Genomic DNA, 26,261 nt, shown 5'->3' on the forward strand with positions numbered 1-26,261 from the left:
CCTCCCCCTGGGCTCACGCTCCCCGGGCTCCCTCCCTCCCTCCCGGCGAGGACCTTCCCCGGCGCCCGCGGCTCCGGTCCCCGCCGCCGCCGCCGCCGCCGCTCTGCGCTCGCCTTGCCCGGCCGCCCGGCCGCGAGCCCGCGCCGCCACCGCCGCCCCGCGTCTCGCTTTTCAACATGGCCCGGCCCCGTCCCGCGCCCTGAGAGCGGCGAGCGCGGCGCCGAGCCCCGGGCGGCCCCCGGAGCGGGAAGCGGGGGGCGGGGGAGGGGAGGAGGGGACCCGCCGCGAGGGGCTGGCTGCTAGCTTCGAGCCGACTTCTCGCCAATGGTCCAAAGCGACATGTCCAGGTCGCCTCCCACAGCGGCGGCGGCGGTGGCGGTGGCGCAGGAGATCCAGATGGAACTGCTGGAGAACGCGGCTCCCGCAGGGGCGCTCGGAGCGGCCGCACAGGTAGCGAGAGCGCCGCGCCTTCTCCTTTCTTTGTGAGCAGCCGGGGCGCCGACCTCCCGCTCTCCCGGCGCCTCCTCCGCTCGGATCCCTCGCTTTGCCGCTCGCCCCGGCCTGGGTCTCCTCCGCCACCTCCTCTCCCCTCGCCCTTTGCCACCCACTTCTCCTCTCCTGGCGCCGGGGACCCTGCCCCTTTTCGCCTGTCCGGGGCTCTTCTGGGGCTTCCATTTTTCTCTGCTTCCGAAAAGCAAGTGGGAAGGGGCGGGGGGAGACCTCCTGGTCTTCAGAGGCTGCCCCCGGGCTGCTCGACCAGCCCTCCTCGCCCCTTCCTGGGAGACGCACATGGAGAGACATGAACCAGGCGAGTGGACTGGACCTGCTCAAGATCGTGAGTCCGGGTGGGCGGGAGGGGCTCGGCTCCCCGCGGCTCTGGCTCCGACGCCGACCCTTCCGGGCGAGCTCGGGGCAGGGGTGGGAAGGGGGCGACGGGGGGGAGGGGTGGGCGGCGGGGGGCGTGGGTGGGGGCCTGCGGCCCGGGTCTCCGCAGGCCCCCCTCCCCCTCCCCGCCCCTGGGTAGCTCTGCCGCCTTGACAGCTCAGCTCCCCTCGTGCCACCGTTTGCCTGCACCTCTCCTCGTTTCTTTCTCCTAAGAGAGCGAGTTGGGGACGCGAAAGTTTTTATTTTTCCATTTCCCCTGAAATGTTAGCCATTCCGGGGAGCTTCAGGACCAGCTTCCTCTCTGATGAGGAGTAGCGGTTTCTGGAAAAATTCCGGTTTGCTGCTCAGTTGTGAAATAGGAGATGTCAGTTGTAGGCGTTGGGCAATGATAAGGTGCTGGCTTTTACGTAAGGCTTTGGCAGGTACAGTTTGGATTACAGACACCTCCAGGTCTCACCGGTAAGGAGTCTCTCAACTTTTATCCTAGCAGGCAAATGACTTCAGACTCCTAGCTGTGGGGCTGCTTGGGGAGCGCTAGCGCTGTGAAGAGGTTAGGGTTCTATTTCAAGCATCATTTTGTAGAAATATCTCTGCCTAGCGATATGGGCTTGTTGATTTCAAGCCTGCATTTGCTAGATTGTAAATGTGGTGGTGACATATTACTATATTTACACAAAACTTATAAATGTGTTATTTATATATTTTATATTTATAGAGAGAGATCCATGTTAGAGTATTATTTCCTGTAGCAATGGGGGCAGGAGTAGGACACGCTAATAAAGGTTATAAATGTTTTGTTGCCGTTGTTGTTTTGATAGGGGATGGAAATTGACTGCTCCAGGTATTTTGATACTGTTAATAATGGTCGTTCCAGTGGCATAATCATGGAGCTTTAGTGAACTTTCTTTAACCACTGGGAAATAACCTTGCTAACTTAAAACACATAATTCACTTTGATTTGAGATGGAGGAAAAATGTAGAAACCAAGAAGTTGTGTAATCAGAAACCCATTTCTTTCATAGGGGTAGGACAGCTAGATTTTAGTCAACCTTGGGCTGTTCGGCTGCTGAACCAGAGGGGGGACATGTAACGAATCACCTACATTTCCATCTAGTTTCTGCCAGGGGACCTGAATTCTCACCAACACATGTCACATTTGTTCTAGACTTGTGATTTTATCTAGACACTTAATCAGGTTAGATGAGAGTGAGAAATGTACTCCAAGAACTCTGTTATTCCAGGGTGAAGGTCTTGAATTTTGATAGAAGAAAGGACTCTTAGACCCTTTTTTCCTTTGATCTTGCTTCAGGGATTTTTTTTTTTAATTTTTTATTCTTATGATAAAAAGAGTTCCTGAATTCCTGGAGATCAAAGTTAAGGCTGACTGAAAGCATGACTGCATTTAGATAAGGAATACTAAATTCACTTAGTGATTTATGTCGTTAAATATAAATCAACAAGTATTTGTTGTCAACTGCAATGTGGAGATGATTCAGATATGAGGAGGCACCACTGCTGTCTTCAAAGAACGGATATTCCAGTAGCTGCCAGTGTGATATTTGTATGACCATTGTCTGGTATAGGACTATAAAAGAACTACTGAATCTTACGTGGTTTCCAAGGAGTAAAGATCAACAGACATTCTACGTGGAATAATCTGTAAGAGCTTCACAGAAGAGGTGGCTTTTGAGAAGAGACTCAAAGGATGGATGAGATTTGACCAGAGATTGTTAGAGAGAGGTGGGAGCCATACAGGAAGTAAAGTCACAGAAGTTATAAATCTTATCACGTATTTCTCATGTGTAGCTTGAAGAGAGTACGGAAAGTTGGGGATCAGGCATAGTTAGACGTAAGACTGACAAGACAATTTGAGGCCACACCTTGGAGGTGTTGGAACCGGCAGTGTAAGGAATGATGGAGAACCATGGAAAGGGTTCAGCCAAGGAGTTGCATAACAGCTCATTCAGAAGATTCACCTGGGAATGTTCTGGAAGGTATTTTAGAGTTTCAGGAGTCCGGAGGTGGAGCTGCCTGATGGGAAATTGGTCTAACAGTTTGGACAAGAGATAACAAAGCTTAAACTGAAGGGAGAGGAAAGATAATGGAGATGACAGGCCCATGCATGGGACATTTCAAAGATCCAGTGTACAGGAATTGGCAAGTGAGTGGACACGAGAGACAGGAAGAGGGGAGGAAAGGCTATTATAAGCAGGTTAGAGGTATAAATATTCAACTGCATCCCCATCCATCTCCTTGCTTTCTCTACCTTCCACAAATGAAAGCAGTTTTCCTTGAATTGTGTTTATATCACCTCAATTATATGAGGGGAAACATTGCCATGTTTATTTTATCTCTAATCAATCATGGCATCATAGGGCTGTGAGAGCTTGGCAAAGACTCTATTCCATCTCTCTGGGCGGGACAGGACAGCAGTAAAACCACCTGAAAAGGCGGGGGGGCCCGTCTCAGGAGCATCCCCTTTTTTCTGATACTGATACTTAAAAATGGAATTTTCACTTGCAAATGGTGTCTCTAAGCAATCTTTGGTTTTAAGAATCCTTTCTGTTTTAAAAACCTCTGGATTTTATTCCAAGTTTCGTTTGAACAAAGCAAAAGATGTAGATTCACAGACTGCCCAGTTTCCTTTTTTATGTTAATCAATCCTGCCTAGGGATGGGGCACCCTCCTATATTCCAACCCTTTCCCTCCAGCACATTATCATAAACAACATGAATATTATTTCTTACGGGAGAGGCGAGTTGGCAACCTAACTACATATTCTTGTAAGTTCTGATTTAAGCAGATTGCATCGCTTTGTAGGTGACCTGCTGAACAGCTTCAGCGGGAACTTGGACACAGTCTACCTACAAAGTCGGGGTGCTAATTTAGTATTCTCCCTCCAGAGCTCCACATCTGCATTGTCCACTGCTCCTGCCACTGGCCACACGTAGCCTGAACTGAGATGTGCTGTACATATAAAATACACACCAGATTTCAGAGACTCGATATGAAATAAAGAATATACAACATCTCATTAATCATTCTTACATTGAAGACAGGTGGCCGTGATAACATTTTGGATATATTCGTTTCAGTAAAATATATCACTGCAATTAGTTTCACTTGTTGCTGCTTCCCTGTTTAGTATGGCTACTAGAAAATTTCGGTGACGTGTGGCTTGCATTATATTTCTCTTGGACAGCCGTGGTCTAAAATATGGCACTGGTAAATCTCTGGGGAGTGGAACTGACGGTGTACGGAGGCTGTGTGGATGGGAAGCAGGTGGGAGGGATTGAGAGTAGGATGGAAACACGGGAGGAGATGGACAAGAAACAAGAGCAGTATCTCAGCACCATTAGGCCTCAAAGACTTTGTAACCGGCACCTCTCGCCACACCTGAAAATGAACAGACAGTAACCAGAGGTCCTGTTTGTTTTGCTCCTAGCAACAGAACCCAGCTGGTTCCACCCCAGCTGAGTTTGCCAGATGCTTTTCAAGCCTGTTGTAGTAATACAGCCTAGTAATGGCAACATCCTGAATCGATGCAGCAAGGAGCTTTATCTAAAAAGAACAGCAACTGCTCTCCTGTGGCTCTTGAGCCATGTCAGTACGGTTTTCCAGAAACACTTGTAGGTCCGAGGTACAGCTCAGTCTTTTGCAGTCTCCCTACATAATAATCACGGGTCTTGTGTTTTATGTTTTGCTAGAACCTTCACTACTAACCCCATTGCTTTCCTCTTAAATGGTATTTTTGTTCTGGTGTTGCATGGGAGAAATTTTAAAACATGCCAATCAGAGTTTCCGAGTGTGTTTTAAAATGTGAAATGTAATATCTGATTGAGTGATGTGAGGTTTCGGTTGGTCTTGTCGATTTTATGGCTCTTTTCTTTTTGTCTTTCCTTTAGTGGAAAGACTTAGTCTACCTGTTGCTGGATTTAATTCCATTGAATTATACAATTATGTAGCTTTGGTCCTTTCAAGAAAAGCTGAGCAAAATGTGTTAACCCCGTAGGGGGTGGTCGCACTCTTTAATTTCACAGTGACAAGGAGTTAGAATTTGTTATGCCACCAACACAAGGAACTAAGTCTGTCTCGAAGCTCTTTCCAGGCCTGCCTGGAGGTAGCTTATGAAGAGGGCAAAGTTGGTCCGTGGCCTTCTCCTGCCCTCCCTGCCCCTGGAATTTCCCACTAGACATTTTTCTGCTTCCTGTCCTTGTCCCTCCTTCCTTCTCTACTTCCAGACCCCCCAAAAGAGTTCTCTTTACGCTGCCTCTTGATTCCTTTCTGCTTTTGTGTAAACTGATCCATATTGAACAGAACTTATGTCCTACCTCCCTTTTCCTAGGCAGGTAGTCTCAATCACTTCACTCCTTAAAGTAAAGGATCTGACAACCCCATTCATACTGAGCTGTCAGTAAATGAGGAGATTTAATGTCTCATTTCTCTCTGGATCGTTCTGGCTGCGAGTGTCCGCAATTCAAAGGGATAAATATCAATGAATGTTAATCGAGAGGGATGGAAACTAATTTCAGGTATCAGCGTTATGCTCATGGGGAGCAATTTGTAGGGAGGAGAACTGTCACCCTATCTCTCAACCACAGAAGCAGCATCATTCTTCAAGCTGTCCCCAGGGTCTTCCACGCCAACTTTGCATGCACAGCTGGGCTCAAATCTCCAGTTGACTGGCAACTTCTAAAATTAACTACTATTGTCCATTTCAGCTATACAGAAATTAGATTTCAATTACCTGTGAAATATAAACACTTATGTGCTGATTTTAAAACTACAGCCCAGTTTCAAAAGTTATTTAGTATCAAGGAAGACATTCATTTACACGAAGCTGATATTTAACATCATGAGGAATGTCGGATATCATTTTAATAAGTCATTTATATATTTGTGGAAATTTCTTAAATTTTTTTTCTAGTTTCTGAAATCTGACTTAGTTTGGTTGATGTTTTAGGAGAAGTGAAAGAATTTCGGTTTACGGTTTTCTTTTTCTCCTTTCCGCTATGGTGACATACTTTGTTTTCTTGAAGCTTCATATAACTAATAGGAAATGAGTAGAAATTAGTGGCTTTACAGACTGTGCTGTAAAAAGGACTTAGGGGTCTGCATGTGTCAGCGAGAGTATGATGGGTTACACTTTGCACTCTGGCCAAACCCAAACTCCCTTTCTCCTCTGCCTTTTACTTCCTGAAATCTGGACTCTGATTGTGAACTGTTTCATATATTTAGTGTTGCTAAAAAAAAAAAAAAAAAATAGTTAGAAAAACCATTGGTCCTAAAAGACGCTGCATTTGAAGTAGCCCCTGAACTAAGAAAACTATACTTCTTTTCTAAACTGAGTCAAGTAAATATTTGAATAATTAATCTTTCCTGTCTTTTTCCATTTTGGGAAGATTTGGCTTTTACTCTTTCTTTCTTTAATTCCTGCAGATGAAACACTCTAGCCCTCGTTTTCAAGGATTTAAAGTAACTAAAGAATAAGTAATTCCAGCAAGATGGACTTAATTTTAAATATGCATTCGATCAAAGGAAACTTTGTTTTGTAATGGTAGTATAAATTTTCACTAACATTTTTTAAAGTACATTGAAATGGACTGTATTAGCTTTCCCAAAGATGCTTTAATTTTTTTCCCTTGATCTAGGATATTGTTATAAAAACATTAAAAATTAAAAAGGAGACTATGGAAGAGAAATGACTGCTGAAATTAGTAAGAGAACAGAATAGAAGTATAATTAAGCATATCTATTTATTTTAGATTTAATAAATATACATAATTAATAAGGATTTGCTACACTATTAAGACATGAACAAGTTAATACTTTCAATAAAGCATTCTCCATAAATTTAAGTGATGAAAGGACAGTATAGATTTTTCAAAATTATCACCAATTTGCATGGAATTCAACCATAGTGTTTTTTTTTTTTTGCTTTTTGTTTGTTTGTTTGTTTAGTGTGCAAACTGTGCCTTAGTACAGTTGAAAACTCTGATAATCTAATATATATACTTAGGTATATGTTGTATAGGTAGCTAAGTGCGCCCGAAGTAATGTTTATGAATAGTATTCCTAGGGGCCTGGAAAAATTAACATACATTTAAAGTTAAACACTTTTTAAAATGTGTCTAATTTCTTGCAGAGAACTGTCTCCTCCTCTAGGACTGAATGTCTTAAAAATTGTGTGGTTTTCACAGTGCCTGTTGTGCATTTGTGAGCAGCCACGAAAAAGCTTACACTCCAAAGCAGCTGAATAATAAAACATATTTATCATGAAAAATCTGAAGCAAATGACAATGATAGAATTTCATATTCTCTTTCCAACCATTTCAAAATGGTACTAGAAGGACACATTATGATGGAGTAAGATTATATTTTGTCTTTATTCTCAAAGATAATTTATGCTCCTCATGAAGAAAAATATATGTTTAAAAAAAAAGAAAAAAGAAAAACAGTGTGTTTAACATAGGTTTGCCCCTTCCTCCCCCCCAAGAAACACATTAGGCCTTAAAAAAATGCTTTCAAAGGTAATAAGTCTTTTTCCGTGTGCAATAATATAAAAAATATTTTTAATTTTAAAAAACTTTTCATGCTTTATTTTCGTGTTCATAGGCTTTGGAAGACACTTCTGTCCAAACCTTTATATAATAATTGGAAAAGGAAGAACGCTCTTGAAAGAATGTTATTTTTCAACAGTTTACTGAATAATGTTTACATAAGAAGAATAAGCTGCTAAGTGAGGAGATCCTTGTATGATACACTGTGAAAACCCAGCCTAGGTTGTCTTTCCTTTTATGAAGTTGAGAGTTAATTAAATGCCATGGAAACACATTTGTATTGTATAAATCCAGTAGATACTTGAAAGAGAACAAACATGGTTAAGAAAAATTTTTGCTTTAAAATTATACCACCCTCTCACTGATTGCAAAGTCATCTAAATTACTCATAACACAAATGTTTGTAATAGGTCTTAGTTTGCTAAGTGCTACGTATACCATGGTTTGTAAGATATTTCTTTTTTTTTTTAATGAAAACCGTCTGTGTATATCAAATATAACAAAGTAGTATTTTCAAAACCTGAGCCCAGTGATTTAAAAAAAGTAACTTTTGTAAATGCTGATAATCTTATGAAGTCTCTTTGAGCCTAAGCATTCTAACCATGTTACGTGCTTCACTCCAACTTTACCCCACTCTTCCAATCTGTATGTGGATATTACTTTTTAAAAAATATTATTCTGAGCCCTTATCATATACCAGGTCTTATACTAAATGCTATAAATCTATTATTTCATTTCATTTAACCCTGTGAGGTAAGTAGCAATATGCCCATTTTAAGGATGAGAGGACTTGTGTTTGGAGCAGTTAAGACATTTGCTCACGGTCTGCTATGGCAGGATTCCAGCCTATGTGCATTAAACTGTAAAGCTCAGTTTTGAGTTATTTTTCAATTATATGTTAATGTTCAATATTTGCAACAACTTTACCTATGCCTAGAATTAAGCAGAGATTAATGCATAGTTTGCTCTTAGTGCTCCGAGTATAAACTGTGGATATAATAGAAAAAGCAAGTTCATTTGCATATGTTCGTACTTTGCTCAATCCTGTTATTGAAGCAAATGGTCTTACTTTTAACATCCCATTCTTAAATGCTTGTCCTTTTTTGTAATTATTGTTTTTTGTAATTATTGTTATTATTCTATAAAATTTATTTTTCTCAAATTCTCAGCAAAAAAGTGGTTAAAAAGCCAGATTTTCGGGGCGCCTGGGTGGCTCAGTCGTTAAGCCTCTGCCTTCAGCTCAGGTCATGATCCCAGGGTCCTGAGATCGAACCCCGCATTGGGTTCCCTGCTCCGCAAGAAGCCTGCTTCTTCCTCTCCCACTCCCCCTACTTGTGTTCCCTCTCTCGCTGTGTTCTCTCTCTGTCAAATAAATAAATAAAATCTTTAAAAAAAAAACACCAGATTTTCGTATCACATTCAAACATTGCAACAATGGGCCAGACATTTTTATGAGGCATTTTAATTTCATCCAGTTCACTAGCACTTACAGAGCTCTTTCACCACTTCTGAAAGCAGCGTCTAGATTCATAGGATTACGTGAGGAATTGGCACCATGTTTTCATTAGTGTTCCATGTAGACCTGTGTGTGTGTGCATATATATACATATATATGTATATATAAATATATATATTTCAAGGTAATCAGAATTCATATTATACAATGTTCTTCAGCTACCATATAGTTCTTACAAGTACCTATGGGATTACAAATTAAAACACGAAAAAAAGCAAAAATGGAGGCCCAGTGGCACTGGAAACAGCATTTCATGATCCACAAAACTGTTGCATTCATGCTGTCCAAGAGGCTTTGACACATTACCTTTTCTCCTACCTTACTGCTGTAGCTCTCCTACCTTACTGCTGTGCTCTCCTACCTCAAAATGCTTACTTTTAAATGTTTATCTTTGGTGGCTTTGCCTCTTGATGACCGATATGCTAACAGATAGCATAACTTGTTGTAATTCAAGAGTTATTAAATGCTTTGTCTAGAAACCTCTGCTCCCTATAAACTCACTGTTTTGAAATTAATATTGGTGATTCCAGCAATAATGATTTTCAAATGATGCCCATATGGTGGCAATTTATATTTTGCTTTGGTTTTTGACCTCTTTCTAGCAGTAGGCCTAGATTTCTCATTTGTCTTTTTTTTTTTCTTTTTCTTTTTTGTAGTCTTATGGAAAAGGAGCTAGAAGGAAAAACAGATTTAAAGGATCCGATGGGAGCACTTCTTCTGACACTACCTCAAATAGTTTTGTTCGTCAGGTAAGAGAGCTTTTAAATTTCTGGTCTGGAGAAGTATAGTCAAATGAATTTAGTTTTTTTTTTTTTTAAGGTGATTTTATACCATTATCGCTAAAACTTATATGGTATTATTATACTTTTAGTTGAAGTGAAAAGTGTGCAGTTTCACATGATAATTAAAATATTTCAATTTTAAGTGAGACCGTGCAGTAATTACACCCTTTCTCGGCACGTTGGGATTGCCAGGAAAAAGGATTTCTTCATCACAGAATGAGTGAACGCCAGCAGCAATGATTACAGATTTGGGTTGGTTTTTTTTTTTCCGCTGGGGACGAGGGGATCTCAGTGGGCATCCGTATCGCCAGCTGTGACATTGAAATACTGGTGTTCCTCTAGCTTGAGTTTTCTTCTTCCCTTTTGGGGTTTGGATGGTAAAAGAGGAAATCGTGTTTGGTCTTGGAATGTTTGAGGCTACTAAGGTTAAATAAAGTGCATGCTATCTTTGAGGAATAAGGTAAACTGCCTTTGGAGATGGAGCCTTTGTTCCAGGTAACATGCAGTGCATTCCTGTGCAACAGTTTGGAGCTGTCCCCCGAACAGCGTGAGCATCTTCAACATAGGAACATTCACACGTGCTAACAGAAAGGACTTGAGTTGCCAGAGCAAGGACACAGGCGGCCCCATCCCCGAGGACGACAGGTTATGCTCTAGACTGAAGTCTTGTCAGGGTGTAGGTGTGTATCTTCACCTAACCCTTCCCAGTGGAGAAGGAATTGCGCAGGACAGTGCTAGACAGAACCTGATTCCGTGGCTGAAGGACCCCCGGTTTCTGGCTCTTGTGCTCAGAAGTAATTTGTCGGTGACCCCTCGTCCCCCAAAACGATGGTGGTCCATTGGAAAAGCTGCTCCATTTCTTTTGCTTGCCACAAGAGTGTCCCCACTCACACACCTCTCCCCCCACAATTAGTTAGCAGCAGTTGAGCCAAAATGGCTTTACCTGCTGCACCAGCGGGGATTCTGTTCTTGGCTGGCTGCTGCCTCCTCCCGTGGTCCTGACACAGACAAAGGGTGATCCCTCCTAGGCCACCCGTTCCCGCCTTGCACCATCAAGAATGCCAAAGGTTCGCCTGAGTAACTGACACGCAACTGGAAAATTCTTGGTTCTGGTCCATGACAATTAAGAATTGTTTCAGTGACAGGAAGTTAGAAAAAGAGTTGGTTAAGAAAGAATGGAGCTATTTTGCTAAGAAACATTTAGAAAGAGAAAAGAAGATGGAGCCAAGCAAGGCCCAGCCCTGGAGCTATGTTTTAATGGTGTTAGAAGGAGCTGGGAAGGGTATAAGAGGAGCCAAAGGTGTGTGCGTTGGCCTGACGTCATCGTGGGCAGAATGCAGGCGTCATGGTCCTGAGAATGAATGAAGGGTCTTGAGAAATAGTTACTTAGGTTCGGTGAGTCAGTTAAAGGAAAGTTACCCAAGGCCTTTTCCATTTCAAGCATCCATATTTATTCTGCCTCTGGTACAAGGAGATTGAACCAGAGTAGTGAGAATCCACAACCGCGAGTCATCATCTCTGTGCCGAACACTGGAGGACCTGAAGCAGGAAAGAATAAGCTTCTTAGGACCCAGAGTAGTTGTGGCAAAAGCCACACAAAACAACAGGCAGCTTGTCGAGATTACATGGAAAGAAAAACTGATGTTTCAAGTGAGCAAGATATTGTGAACAGAAATTAATAGTACAGAGCCCATTATTGCTCATTGTAGCTCTGTAAAAATGTCATTTCAAGACAATCGCTGGACTTCATTTTTCCAGTTGTCTCTTTGGCTCTGAATTCCCCTTCCATGGTGTTTTGAGAACTTAATTCGTTAAGTTCATTCGTTAAGGAGTAATTGCCACACTGCATATAAGTTATCTGGAATTTGCTTTTTGTCATGATAACTTCCTTTCGACTTTGTGTTCTTGGTGATGTGTGTGAGAGCCTGTGCTTGAAACACAATTATAAATAATAAAGAGAGGGGCGCCTGGGTTGCTCAGTTGGTTTAGCATCTGCCTTTGGCTCAGGCCCTGCTCAGGGGGGAGCCTACTTCTCCTTCTGCCCCACACCCCTGCTCGTGCTGTCTCTCTTGGGCTCTCTCTCTCTCAAATGAGTACATTAAAAAAATCTTTAATAAAAAAATAACAAAGAGAGCTGTTAAACTATTTACTGTAAATTTAGATATATATTGCCAAAACATACGTAAGCATTTAAGAAGACAAAAAAAAAAAAAATCTATCCTAAAGGTCCATCTCCTTGAAATAAAGCCTGTCTCCTTGAATCTCAGCAGAATAAGGTGCTCGCTATGGCATGGATTGGGGGTCATGATTACACAGGCATCAAGAACCCTGAAGTGCTAGCTTCATTCTATCACAGAAGGAAAACCGGTGTCTTTGGCAAGAATGCGGTGTTAAAAACCAGTTTTCCTTTGATAATTTAATCTCTGTTCTGTTTAAAGCAGCATTCATATTTTGCTGCTATTTGAAAATAAGCAAAAGCTACCTTGCCATGTATGTAATAGAAATGGTTTCATCATTCAGTCATTCATTCATTCATGGTGGATAGTAACAATAAGCATATGTTAGATTATTAAATAATCTGGAAGAACATCTTTTAAGTATTTTTTTTATCATAAGTAGACATTTTGTCAAACAAGTGACTTGTATCAGTGTATGGTACTTCCTTGTCTGTGGCTGGGGCATAGTACAATTGATATTGGAAAAGTAGTCACTATGAGTGAGATCTATTTAAAAATGTCTTACAGTTAGATTATATTCCTGCCCTTGAATTAAAAATAATTTCCATATAACTTTGAAACCTTAGAATTATATTTTTACAAGTATATTATTTGTAAAGACTTTTAAAACTACTTGGGAACCACTAGGTACTTTAGAAAGCTTCGGAGGTTGAAAATGTGAAAATTTCATATAAAAATAATTAAGAATTTTAAAATAAGTAACAGAATATCATAAAGCTTGTTATGAATGGAGTTGTAGCTCCCCCAAATTCCTATGTTGATTGTATTTGGAAGGTCTATATGGAGGCAAGGAGGTTAAATGAGCTCATAAGAGTGGGGCCATAATCTCTGTAGGACTGGTATCCTTATAAGAGAGAGATACAGAGAATATGCACACACAGTAAAATAGCCATGTGAGGACATAGCGAGAAGAAAGCCATCTGCAAGCCAAGGAGAGAGGTCTCACCAGAAACCCACCCTGCTAGCACTATGATCATGAACTTCCAGCCTCCAGAGCTGTGAGAAAATAAATTTCTGTTGGGTAAACCACCCAATATGGCAGCCGTAATAGACTAATACAGGTATATATATATTTGGCCTCTTTTTATTTATTTACTTTTTTACTTTTAAAGTAAACATTCTTACTGATATGTAACATATATGACCTGAAATGCACAAATCATAAGTGTTCAGTCTGATGAGATTTCACAAAGTAAGCACCCACGTAATGACCACCCAGATCAAGAAATCCGTATCACCAGCACCCTAGACTCCCCCTTTTGACCCTTGTCAATCATTTTTCTTCTCATACCATAAGTTCATTTGGCCTGTTTTTGGAGTTTTATATAAATAGAATCATTTTGTGACTGAATTCTTTCACTCAGCCTTATGATTGTTACATCTATCTACATTGTATGTTGCAGTAATTGGCAAATCTCCTTTGCTGTACAGCATTCCATTATATGAACACACCACAATTGTTTATCTACCCTACTGTTCCTAGACATTGGGTTATTTCCAGTTGGGGTTATTGAGAGTAATGCTGCATGCATATTCTTGCATCTACCTTTGGTATGCATTTTTGGTATGGTTTTATGCATTTTTTGTTCTATGAATCGAGTGGAATGCTGGGTCTTATGTATGCATATGTTTAACTTAAGTAAACAATGCAGTCCAGTTTTTCAGAGTGATTGAACCAGGATGCATTCCCACAAGCAGTGGGAACAGTCTCAACTGTTTTGTGTCTTTGCCAACCCTTGGTATTTTCAGTGTTTTTCATTTCAGTCATTCTTGTGACAGTGTAGTAATAGCTCATTGTGGCTATTAATATCCATTTCCCTCATAACTAAGTCACAATTTACCTGTGTTGCATTTTAGTCCTATGGCTCTTTGATGAAAATTATAACTATTTATTGGAATATGTTGGAACATACCATAATACGTTAGAACACGAACATGAAGACTATGAAGTAAAAGGGTGAGAGGCATTTTTTCCAGTGGTTTTGGTTTTCTCCGAACTTTTTGTTGTATATTTTTTAGCCTTCATTTGTTTGTGGTGTTCTAACTAAAGTTATTTTATAAGAAGAATCATTAGTCTTAAGGAAACATTGCTTATAGATATGTTTCTGCTTCAGGTCCTGAAGCAGGATAACAGGTGTCATGACAGAATTCTTGTAGTCATAGATCAGGATTCTATTTTGTTAGTTGATCAATTCACCCTAAATTAACCAAGTGAACAGTCTTCTGGTCCTTCACGTCATCAACCTATTTGATGTCATGATATTTCAAAGTGGGGTTTGGAGAGAAAGGATGAATACTTATCATTTACATCTATGTGGATGGAACAGGAGGGTATTATGCTGAGCGAAATAAGTCAATCAGAAAAAGATAATTATCATATGGTTTCACTCATATGTGGAATATAAGAAACAGTGCAGAGGTTCACAGGGGAAAGGAGGGAAAACTGAATGGGAAGTCATCAGAGAGGGAGACAAACCACGAGAGACTCTTAACTATGGGAAACAAACTGAGGGTTGCTAGAGGGGAGGTGAGTGGGGGGATGGGGTAATTGGGTGATGGGCATTAAAGAGGGCACGTGATGTGACGAGCACTGGGTGTTATATGCAACTGATGAATTATTGAACTCTACATCTGAAACTAATGATGTACTATATGTTGGCTACATGAGTTAAAAAAAAAACCACAAAGTGGGTGTTGGAGGATGACATCTCACCTGAGGGTGGTTAATTTCCCCCAGAACATCGGTTTTATGCTGGGGCTCAGGGGAGGGCCAGAGTCCTGATCCGTGCAGCAGTGTGGCCGCCGTCCACAGGGGTGGTTGGCTACGTGTGGCTCTGGGAAATGAGGTTGCTGTGGCTTCTACTCTCTATAAGCTTGTTGTCAAGTGATGGCCTAGCTCACCTTATATATCAAGCATTTCAAAGAAGAACTTGTCCCTCCTAAGGTTTCCTAGAACCATTAATTGGAGGGAAAGTTAATTGTGGTGTTTTTTTAAAGTCTTACTGCTTTATGTTGCAGTTGAACTGTTAACCTGTCTGTAATATATGTTTTCAATATACTGAACTTAAAATTTCCATAGATCTCTTTTGCGTAAATTATGATGTTAGGAGACTTATTTAAAATGATTTCTTTTCAAGAAAGAGGTTAATGGTTAGGGGTCGTGGTTAAGGGACTGGACTCTGAAGCCAGGCCGCTCAGTCTGAATTCCAGCTCTGACATTTACTAGTTAGCCTTTGGACAAGTAGATTAATCTTTCTATACCCCAGCGTTTTTCTCGGGGGAGTAGTGCCTACCTCCAAAGTTAGTTGAAAGGATAACATGAGTTCAAATTTGTAAATTGCTTAGAACTGTACCTGGTATCGAGGATATACTATTAAGGAGTTCGTTATTATTGTTTATAAATATTATTACCCATTGAGAACATTGGTTAAAACCTGAATAAGGGGCTCCTGGGTGGCTTAGTTGGTTAGGTGTCTGACTCTTGGTTTTGGCTCAGGTCATGATCTCTGGGTCCTGAGATGGAGCCCTGTGTCAGGCTTGGGCCTCAGCAGGGAGTCTGCTTGAGATTCTCTCTCTCCCTCTCTCTTTCACTCTCTCTCTCAAAAACAAAACAAAACAAAACCTGAATAAGAGGTAGACCATGGCAGAAGAAATAATAATAGTTAATTGTTATTTGAGTGTTTACTGTATATTCTATCTGCATCTCCATTTTACGGATAAGAAAAATTGAGGCACAGAGAGGTCAGGTAACTTGTCCACAGTCATATTGCAAGTAAGGTTGGAGTCAGAATTTGAATCCAGGTGGCTGACCCGATTCTTGCTTTTATTGGGTATGCTACATCTCCTTGTAACAAAAGCTGTGAATACATAAAATCAACAAGTGTTTTATTCTTTCAGCTAAGGAAAACATGTAGAAAGATTTCTACCTGTGTTTTTAGGATGAACGCATACAAAGTCTTCTTTTAACTTCTTTCCCCATAAGAAGGGGAGGATGCCCTCAGCATTATCAACATCCCCTGGGCATCATGATTTAAAAAACTAAAACAACAAACCAGTATTATTCCCTTATTGTTTCATCAGAAATTGCTCCGTGTCCCAGTTTGTACCACCATTCAGCCCAGTCCATGTCCCGTATCAGTAATGACAAGTAGAGAAGTAGCTGTGGAAATGTCTGTTTTCCCCTTCCTCCCACAGAAGTCACAGAACACACACTTCTTAGGATCCTGAAATTCCTCTTTTTCTTTTTCTTCTTTTTAATGAACTTGGATGTGGACTCAAGTCCATATCACCTGCAGCATCACGTTGGTGCATTCTGAGCTCTAGCTGAGGCTGATGCAGCCCATGAATCATCCTTATTGTGAATCTGGGTAACATTAGGTGCATATATATACAGCACTTGGTAAACAGTCGGCCCGTTAGAAATGTTTTGTTAATTCTTTCGGACTGTTGCTTCATAAACAGGCATTTTAGTTTTAATTTAGTAAGAGGCAGAAAGTGTTAAACATGACTTCTAGGCACCCTAATTAGAGTTAATGAAGATGAAGGTTCAAATTGTTTATGTACCAAATGGTATTTAATACATAAAGCTGTGGTTACCTTGGATTTATTAAGATACCGAGGTTGTCTTCGACTCAGGGAAAAACTCTTTGTACTCTGGCTCTGTGTTGCGAACAGATACGTTGATAAAAGAACTTCATTTATCATCATAATAAGGCTGGAAAAGCTACCATTCTTAGAATTGTTTGCATGTAGTGCCTTGCATAAAGTTATAGCCTATTAAGATAATTAAGTTTTCAGATAATGTAGCTCTTCCCTCCAACTTCATCACGAAAGAAAGAAAGAAAGAAAGAAAGAAAGAAAGAAAGAAAGAAAGAAAGAAAGAAAGATTGATCCCAGAAGTCTGTTGTCAAAGTAGGAGAAAAGGAGAAGAACTAGTAGTTTATTTTAGCACAAGAACCTAAGTGAGTAAATTAATTTACTGGAAGAAAAATAGATGGAGAGGAGTAAGAAGGCCTGCCTGGCATTGAAGGATAGAACATTTGTGCTGTTCTTTTCAAGAGATTGTGCAAGAACTGCTAACTGTATAAATTCCTTGATTCTGCCAAGGTCAGGGGAAACTATGTACATCTGCAAATGAGCTCTGGTCATCAAAGTTAAAGCAGCTCATGGGGGGTGGAGAGGGTAGTGTTAGTAACCGCTTTTCAGCCCACTCAGCTCTCTGCTGTTCTCTCTCTTTTTTCTTTTTCTTTCTTTTTTTTTTTTTTCATTTCTTCATTTTCTTAAAGACATGTGTTCTCCCTGGCTACATTTATGTACCTGGCAGTATTCCTAAGATGAACACCAAATGCTAAGCGGATGCCTGCCAGGTTGCTTTACTTGGACGACTCCCCAGCATGGCAACTTTCATTCAGAGTACACCATCGTCTGAGCTCTGCTATATGCCCTGCCGTGGGTGGCCAGGACTCACAAACTGTTTCCACTGATAACTTTCACAGGTCACCTTGTGGTGCCAACTGGTGTCTTTTGCACAGAGACTTCAGCCCTAGAAATCAACAACTCTTTTTGGAATTTTCAAGGGCCATGATTCTTTGGGGCTCACAGGGAGAACGCTGCAGCTGATCTGGGATTGTGCTCGCCAACATATGTTGTGGTTGTAACGAAATAATCCTGTAACTTCTAAGAGCTTCCAGAATACAAATCAGGATGACAAAATGGAATGAACCAAATATTTAACAGAAGGTTGCATGACACTTTCAGAACATGGTATTCTAAACAAATTCCATCCTCTTCCAGTACCATGTTCTTGGTGCTGCTTTTTTGGACCTTTTATTAGTTCAGATTGGCTTTAAATACAAATGATTAATCACAGAGACACACAGTCTTATTTTTTAGTTTTGTTTTGCAAAGACAGATTAAATTGTGATAATGATTACAGACTCCAGGCCTGCGTAGACTGATATGTTTAAGGTTGGATAAATCTTTCAGCCCTTAAATACTGGCTTGTTGCCTTGTTATGCTGTATTCATCACAAACACAGCTATAAATAATAATGTGGTAGATTTATTGCCACTGTGACTTCCTGTAAATGGCTTTCTATCTTATTAGGCATTCACCTAAGGTTTTGTGAATGGCAGAACCTGTTCTGAGACCTCTTAAGAACTCTTCTTAAATATATCAGTAGAAAAATATTGAACTTTTCAGTAAAGAATTCCCTTGTTCTTTCTGCAGTATAAATCTCCATCCTGCCATGAATGTTTTACTATCTTCTTTTAGGAGACATACATATTTTAGAAAGTATTACAACAAAATTTAGATTTTTGTACTTCATATAATTAGCTTTAAAATGTCTTTTTTCACAGAGTTTTTGTGGGAGAACAAGGGCATGATTAGATATGAAATCTGCCTCTATTCTCAGACTGTTCTTGTGTGTTTGGAATGCCTGCTCTATGAATGAGGTTCAATTAAGATCTCTCATTATTAAAATAATTTTGTGGATTGAGGCATTTTTATCTTTGCATGTCTTTTTTCCCCCACTGATATAAATATGTAATTTAAAAACCCAGAATTATTTCTGCAGGTGTTTTTAGTTTCTTTGACTCTCAGATGTTTCAAATTACAATATGCTTTCCACTTATACCCCATTTTTGGCTATTATTGTTCATCTTCTGCTTGGCCCATCTATGCATTCTTAGAAGTCATAGACCAAAGTTGCCCCACGAGATTGAGAATTTGCAAGTGATCTGATATGGAGTAGCTGGTATAACTAAGTAAATGGAGTTTCATTAAATACTGAATTTACAAAAAGTGTATGTTTCAGTTGATCCCTAAACTTTTAGAAGTACCACTGAAGATCACTTACTTAGCTTAAGGTTAATTATTCATGTGTCTTAGGTCTTCACGGGCATCATACCCAAGTTAGTAAATAGTCTAGTCCAACCAAGGAATTGTCTTTTATAGATGGAAATATTGTCAGCTTCTCTCCCTATCGATTTGTTTCTGGAAATCTTCATGTCTGATGATAATCAGATGCTAAGGAAGTCCTTTTTGATATTTTGGCTTATGTCTCAAAAATACTTGCTACAGTTTAGTTCAACAAGCAAGTATTCCAATTCTGTCTCATCATTATTTCACATTCGTGGCCAGGCGTGTGTGTTTATTATAAAGACCTGAGGTGGAGAAAAGTAACCCAGCCCCTGCCCCTTCCTCAGATCTTACCATGCTTCCTTTCATCATCTGCTTATTTTAGAGTTTGATCATAAAGGAGGGGGAAAAAAACAGGAAAATGGTCACAGCAGGAGGGGAGAAGCTTTCCGTGGATGCATAATTAGGAAAAAGTAGTTGAAGGTTGTCAGGAAGTCCCTGTCCCCTGCCACCATCTCACGTTCTGTGCCATCCCTCCAAAATTATCATCAGGTTTTAAAGAATTATCTTGGATCAGGGCCTTACATCTCCCTTCATGATTTCCTTACGTCTTTGAAGTCTAGAAAAGTTCCAGTACCCATTCCTTCTTCTACTTTATACCTGGTGACAAGTAGCCCAGGGGACTGCTTTTGACAAATTTTGGGCTTCTGACAAGACACTTTGCCTGAACTCTGCTTTCTCTTCTCCATCCTGTCTGAGAGTGATTGTTGTGACCTCCCCAGTTTTTCCTTCCTGGAAATAATATTTTCTTTCAGCACGGGTCTTCATTTTCACAGAGGTGGAACCTGGAGGGTTTACTCCCCTATAGAGGTCTCACTCCCATGGAAAGATGTGTGATTGATCAGGGTGCTGTATCTGAAAGTTGGAAATGGCCAACCACCTTTTAAGAAAACCCCAACCGCCTCCCGCAACCAAAACAAACAAGCTAACTGTTCATTTGAAAGAAAAGTAATGCAGATGTACTCCTTTGCTAGAGCTGTTGTAAGAAAGTACTACAAACTGGGTGGCTTCAACAACAGAAGTTTATTGTCTCAGGGTTCTGGAGGTGAAGGTTATGAAATGGAGGTGTTGGAGGGGTTGCTTCCTTCAGAGGCTGTGAAGGAAGGGTCTGTTCTAGGCCCCTCTCCCTGACTTGTAGGTGACTCTCTTCATGTTCATGTGGTTGGTTTCTCCTTGTTGTGGGTCTGTCTCCACATTTCCCCTTTTTATAAGCACATCCATCATGTTGGATTAGGGTTCATCTTAATGACTTCATTTATCTTAATTACCTCTATAAAGACCCGATCTCCAAATAAAGTCACATCCTGAGCTACTGGGGGTTCAGACGTCAACATGGGAGGGGGGTCACAATTTAATCCATAGTAGATGGTGACTCTGTTATAATTAGCTTCATATATAAATTTTTTGTTTTCTTACAGCTCAAGTGTTTAACATGAAGATAGATTTACACTAAAAAGCCAGCATCAGAAAAACAGCTTTTGCTAGACTATTAAAGGAGTAAAAAGGTGCATTTCTCCCATATGTGTCGACGTGATACATATATGGTCCTGTGGATGAAGTAATACATGAAAATTTCATTATTTTTTATAATCAATCTAATAAACTCAACTAATATTTTAATTATAAACTCACTTCAATTTTCTTCATTGTATGAATTTTCATTTAGATTATTCCATTTCTTCCAGAGTATAAAACCTCCTCCTAAGGCCTTGATAACTTGCACCTAAGCACATGTCAGGGATTTATAAAATGTTCAAAAAGCTTGGGGCTTTTAGAGATTAAATTCATTAGTATAACCCAGAATCTGGTTCATTCCCTCTGTAGTATAATTTGTCTGATGGATGAAGTACATATGAACTATTACATATCTACAATAGATGGATTCTTGGCTCTTAGCTTCATGATAGCTGTCAACACACACACACACACACACGCAAGCATTTATGTGTACGTGTGTGTATGTATTTGTGACTTTTAGGTTTTCCTTGTACCCTTTTCCCTCTCACATTTAAAAAACAGAGCTATATTTTGTTATTTATTTGTTTGGTTATTTATTTATTTATTTTAAAGATTTTATTTATTTATTTGACAGAGAGAGACACAGCGAGAGAGGGAACACAAGCAGGGGGAGTGGGAGAGGGAGAAGCAGGCTTCCTGTGGAGCAGGAAGCCCAATGCGGGGCTCGATCCCAGGACCCTGGGATCATGAACTGAGCCGAAGGCAGATGCTTAACCGACTGAGCCACCCAGGCGCCTCAAAACAGAGCTATATTTTAAAAAAATAATTAATTACATGGCCTAAGTTAGTATCCTTCATATGTATCAAGATTTGAGCTATTTAAAAATCATTTTCATACTTGCATTTCGCACAGTGAATTATTAACTCTGTTGAGTTCTTGCAGTCATGACTTCTAGCTTATAGACATTTAATACCAAGAAGAATGAGGAATTAAGTTCCTCACTTAATCTTTCAGACAATTACAAGGAGAGCTGTAGCAACGAGAAAAATCACATGGTAGGTCAGAATGCCCTGTTATGATTTATGGGGGAAAAAAAATTCAAACATCATATGTCGTCTCTTGCTGATCTATTTGATAATGCTTACTGGTTCACCAAGGTGAGGAACATGCTGAAGAACATTATTTATTCTTTTCAAGGTCTTATTTCAAGTAATGTTCCTTTACTAAGCAGAATGTGTTTAAGGATCCAGTCTAGAAATCTCTATTAAAGAATTCATAGTGAAGTGTGTTGTGAGCATCACAGGACTGGGCATGTGCATTTTGGAACAATTCCCAAGGGATCATGATTAAACACTATTACCTGGAAGGGATCAAGGGATGAGACAGGGTCATAAAGAAAAAAATTAGGTAGGACGCAGCCACCAGGAAATTAGTAAACCATGACTTACTGACATACAAAGCCATTTGTGAACTTAGAGGTAAGTGTGCATTATAGTAGAGGGGCAAAAGAGAGGCTTGTGTGAGCCCTGAGGAAATGGTATTTTATTCTGAATAGTAAGAATAGAAAGTATTTGAGCATTTATTCCAAGAATAATTTTATATTCAAATTTTCCATTTCAATTTAAAAATTTAGTTTTAAATAAAAAATTTAAATCAATATTTAAAATTAAATTAAGGATAATTTAAAATTTAAACTATTAAACACACAGTGTGTTTGGGGGATGGTAAGTACCCATGTTTGTGGAATCTGGATGTATAGAGAGCTGAATGGGGGATGAGCTTGGGGTGTTGGAGGGCACCAATCACTTCTGTGCCATGAGTTAGGATGCAGCATCTGGGGTAAGAGAAGGTTTGAAAGGATGCGCTGGTGGGATTGGCTCATTGGAAACCAATCCCTGTCAAAGAACATAATTGAATAAAGATGGTAGTAATAGCTAACTTTTATTGAATACTAATGGTGTGCCAGCCACTCTGCTAAATACTCTATTTAATCATTAGCACAACTCACTGAGGTGGGTGCTATCAGCATTCCCATTTTTTTTTTTTTTAAGATTTTGTTTCTTTATTTGAGAGAGAGAGAATGAGAGAGAAAGCGCATGAGAGGGGGGAGGGTCAGAGGGAGAAGCAGACTCCCTGCCGCCGAGCAGGGAGCCTGATGCACGACTCAATCCAGGGACTCCAGGATCAGGACCTGAGCCGAAGGCAGTCGCTTAGCCAACTGAGCCACCCAGGCGCCCAGCATTCCCATTTAACAGGTGATGAATCGAGGCCTTAGATAGGTTAATTAATTTGCCCAAGTTCATACATTACAAGTACATAGTAATTATTAGATCAAATAAGTGTATCCTTGGGAATGTCTAGGTGTTTGCTTGGTCAGTGAGAGACTTCAGGCCATACTGAATGCTCAAAATCTGGGAGAAAGTGACGTGGTAGTTCTGGGTCATCAGGCCAAAGCCAGCAATTATGACCATGCATGGAAGGCCCGAGGTCCAGCCACCTGAGCCACGACTCTGCCAAGAGCAGGGCAACCTGTTGGGTCCCAAGAGCTGAGTTGGCCTCAAGCAGAGCCCCAGCTCCATCAAGGAGTTAGGAGGGTCACCTCTTTAGTACTGAGTATATATGAAGGAAGAGAGCTGTTCAAGGGGAGGGAATCTAAGTGGAGGCTATATTCATCATACCATTCTTTTAATTTTTCTGTAGTTTTAAATAATTTCAAATTAGTTTGGGGCAGAGGGAAGTGGTGGGATGGGAGGGAGAGGGCAGAGTGCTGAGTGAGCTGAGGGCCGAAGCTCTGTGAGAGCCCGGGACCCGAGGCAGGGGTGGGTGAGCTGTGTCCACTGAACCGAAGCACACGGAGGAGGAGTGATTTCTCTCCCAGAGATTCCCTCTGCGGTGTCCTGCCTGTCTGCCTGTCTGCCTCTTCGGAAGATATTTCTGAGGCCAAAGTGCCCAATAAAACAGAGCTGGGAGGCAGAGGTTGATGTTTTCTACTGGCAACTTTATTCCAGAATTTGGCATTAAAAAACTCTTTTAAGACTTTTCTCTCTTTTTTTTTTAAGACTTTTTCAACATATAAAATAAAACCATGTACAAATACAGTACAAATAGGTTTTCCTTACAGACGTCAAGTTGAAAAAGGTTAGAAGGTTTATAGCCCAAACAGCTGCTTATCGTAATACTGTATCGTGGCTCTTTCAGTGAATTTGCACAAACCCCTTGTAACCAGGGGTGCTGACTAAGCCATTTTCCCCTGAGTGGGAGTAGTCATTAGTGGTCATATAAGTTGAAATTCAGCCATTCTCTTTCTGCCTCAGGCCATTTGTTTGTAGGAAAGCAGTTGTTTGAGAAAATTAGGTTATTTTGGTTACCAAGAGACACTGCCCTTTACCCTGTCTAATTACCCTCTTTTGGAAGAAGAATTGCTTAATATTTGTTAGACAACTCTGCATGCTAATGGGCTCTGGGGAGATGTTTACAGTCTTCCTATAAAACAAATCAAAACTGTTTTACTCTCGTTTCCATGGTTTCTCTCTATTGCAGTTAATATACGAAGCATCAGCATCCTGAAGATGGGATAAGTACTATGAATGTAATATACTGTGTTTTAATGATTAAAAAAAAAAAAAAAGATTGCATGTGGCCTGATTTTCAAACACAGTTGTTTCAGGACAGGACCGAATTATCAGTGTTTAGTCTTATTTATTCAAAGCCGAGAAGTGACTCTGGATTCAGGATTTGAAGGTATCCACAATTTTTTGTGAAATAGTGTCTCTGAGCTTTTGTTTGTGTCAGTGTGAAAAGTACCTTGGAGACAGGCCAAGTGTGCATGTACTTTCTGACTCTGCTAGATTTTATTTGTACTACATTCTCTCTAAAGGTCCTCATTTACTCATGTATGTATCCATTCATTTGTTTATTCACAACCCATGTGGAGTGTCTTTGTCAGGCACTGGGCCAGATAGAAAATAAAATAACCAAGTTCTTTCCAATTATAAAATAAATAAGTCCTGGGGATATACCGGACAGCCTAGTGACTATAGTTAATAATACTGTATTGTATTTTTGAAAGCTTTCAAGAGAGTAAACATCCTTATCACGAGGGGAGGGAAAATCTAGCTTTGTGTGATGATGGATGTTACTTAACTTAGTTTATTGTGGTGATGTTTGGTACATATCTCAAATCATTATGTTGTACGCCTAAAACTAATACAGTGTTATACGTCCATTATAGCTCAATAAAAATAGCAAGACTTCTCGAGTAAAATATTAAAGCATTAAATGTATTAGTGCTTTAAAGTCCATTGTTACGAATTCTGTAATAGAGGTGAGTTCAAATGTGGCAGATACAAAGGCAAGGGACTGATTAATTCTCCCAGGTCCTGTCTGAGCTGCAGATTGAAGGATGAGGGGAAATGTCCTAGGAGAAGAACCTGGGAAGGAATGTGGCAGGCTGAGCGAGCTCATCCTGTGCCAAGGCAGGAAGAGAGGGGGAAAATGGCATGCTCCATCTGTTTGGGCTGGTGGCTGGGTGGGTGGGAGATGAGGCCATGTAAGTATGGGTGTGTGAAACCCAGAGAACGCTGTCACCGCACCTGTGTCCCCCACGTAGGACACCTGTGCTGTCTACTTCTAGAGCAGGGGACATATTTACATATCTCTCCAGCGCATTATTCACATACATGGGTCCGAATAAACTCCTCAGGACCTACTCTGTCTCAACTGACACCATATAAGGGTGGACTCTCATGGCTGTCGGTTAGCGTGGGGCATTTTATTTTATTTTTTATTTTTTAAAGATTTTATTTATTTATTTGACAGAGAGAGAGACAGCCAGAGAGGGAACACAAGCAGGGGGAGTGGGAGAGGGAGAAGCAGACTTCCCGCCGAGCAGGGAGCCCGACATGCGGCTCGATCCCAGGACCCCAGGATCATGACCTGAGCCGAAGGCAGACACCCAATGACTGAGCCACCCAGGCGCCCCAGCGTGGGACATTTTAAAGGGCAGTGTATTTATTAACAAAAGCCATAGGCCTTCTTATTTCCCTTCAAACTGACATTAGTTTGACCATAGATGTTTATACTTCTATGGTTCAAGGATTTGGAGGTTTCTGGGTCAGACATATTGTGCTTTATTTTAGATTTTAGAGCAAAAGGAGTCTACTGAGAAAGTTATGTAATTTAAAAAGCAAGCTTTAAATAGCAAGCTTTAAATATAGATTGATCCTATATCCATAATAGGTATGACTATAGATAGTACACATATATGTATAAATGTATGCACATTTCTTTTGATAGATTATTTTAGGGATTACATGATTAATGTAACCTGCTGTTGTTATTAAGGTCATAAGTATTTCCATTATATGTTAACAGTACCAAATCTTAAAAATCAAGGCAGTTCAAATATGAATTAATTGATAACCACATGTATTTAGGAGTTCCTTGTTTTTATTTTTATTTTTTATTTTTTGAGAAAGAGAGAGAGAGTGCGCACAGAATTCAGGGGGAGGAGCAGAGGGAGAGAGAGAATCTTAAGCAGGCTCCACACTCAGAGCGGGCGCCCAACACAGGGCTCGATCTCACGACCCTGAGATCGTGAACTGAGCAAAATCAAGTCGGACCTTTAACCATCTGAGCCCCCCAGGCACCCCAGGAGTTCCTTTGTTTTAATCGGCAAACTTATAAATCTTCCTGGATGTATGTTTGAGAGATTATAAACACTTCATTATTTGGGGGCTAGTTTATTTGTGCACTAACCCTTTTGGTTTATGAGGTATAGTTCAGGCTGACAAAGAAGGAGGAAAAGCTGTCGAGGGCCCTCAGATCTCTCTGGAGTAGGGGAGAGAAAAGAAATGAAATGAGCAAGGCTTGGGAAGTACTTTGAGGTCTCTAAAACTTCTA

At 40.5% G+C, this 26,261-nt stretch overlaps 1 protein-coding gene and 1 long non-coding RNA gene across 8 annotated transcripts in view; both read left to right on the plus strand.

The window, feature by feature from the left end:
* The first annotated feature begins 294 nt into the window (after positions 1–294).
* The window catches only part of CACNB2 (calcium voltage-gated channel auxiliary subunit beta 2), a 363,494-nt gene continuing 337,527 nt past the window's right edge, over positions 295–26,261 (plus strand). For 3 of the 7 annotated variants that reach the window (XM_081820693.1, XM_081820697.1, XM_081820694.1), the window contains exons 1-2: positions 295–450; positions 9,618–9,710. In XM_081820693.1, the coding sequence (XP_081676819.1) occupies positions 325–450; positions 9,618–9,710 (219 nt within the window). In that variant the 5' untranslated portion in view covers positions 295–324. The other 4 variants (XM_081820696.1, XM_081820699.1, XM_081820698.1 and 1 more) reach the window with 2 other exon arrangements.
* Positions 9,751–25,499, plus strand: LOC145721659 (uncharacterized). Its single transcript, XR_014145488.1, has 2 exons — positions 9,751–9,995; positions 10,290–25,499. It is a non-coding gene; the product is annotated as an uncharacterized LOC145721659 (long non-coding RNA).

This window comes from Leptonychotes weddellii, chromosome 5 (genome assembly GCF_054177405.1).
Source record: "Leptonychotes weddellii isolate Sample4059 chromosome 5, ASM5417740v2, whole genome shotgun sequence".
NCBI classification, from domain to species: Eukaryota; Metazoa; Chordata; class Mammalia; order Carnivora; family Phocidae; genus Leptonychotes; species Leptonychotes weddellii.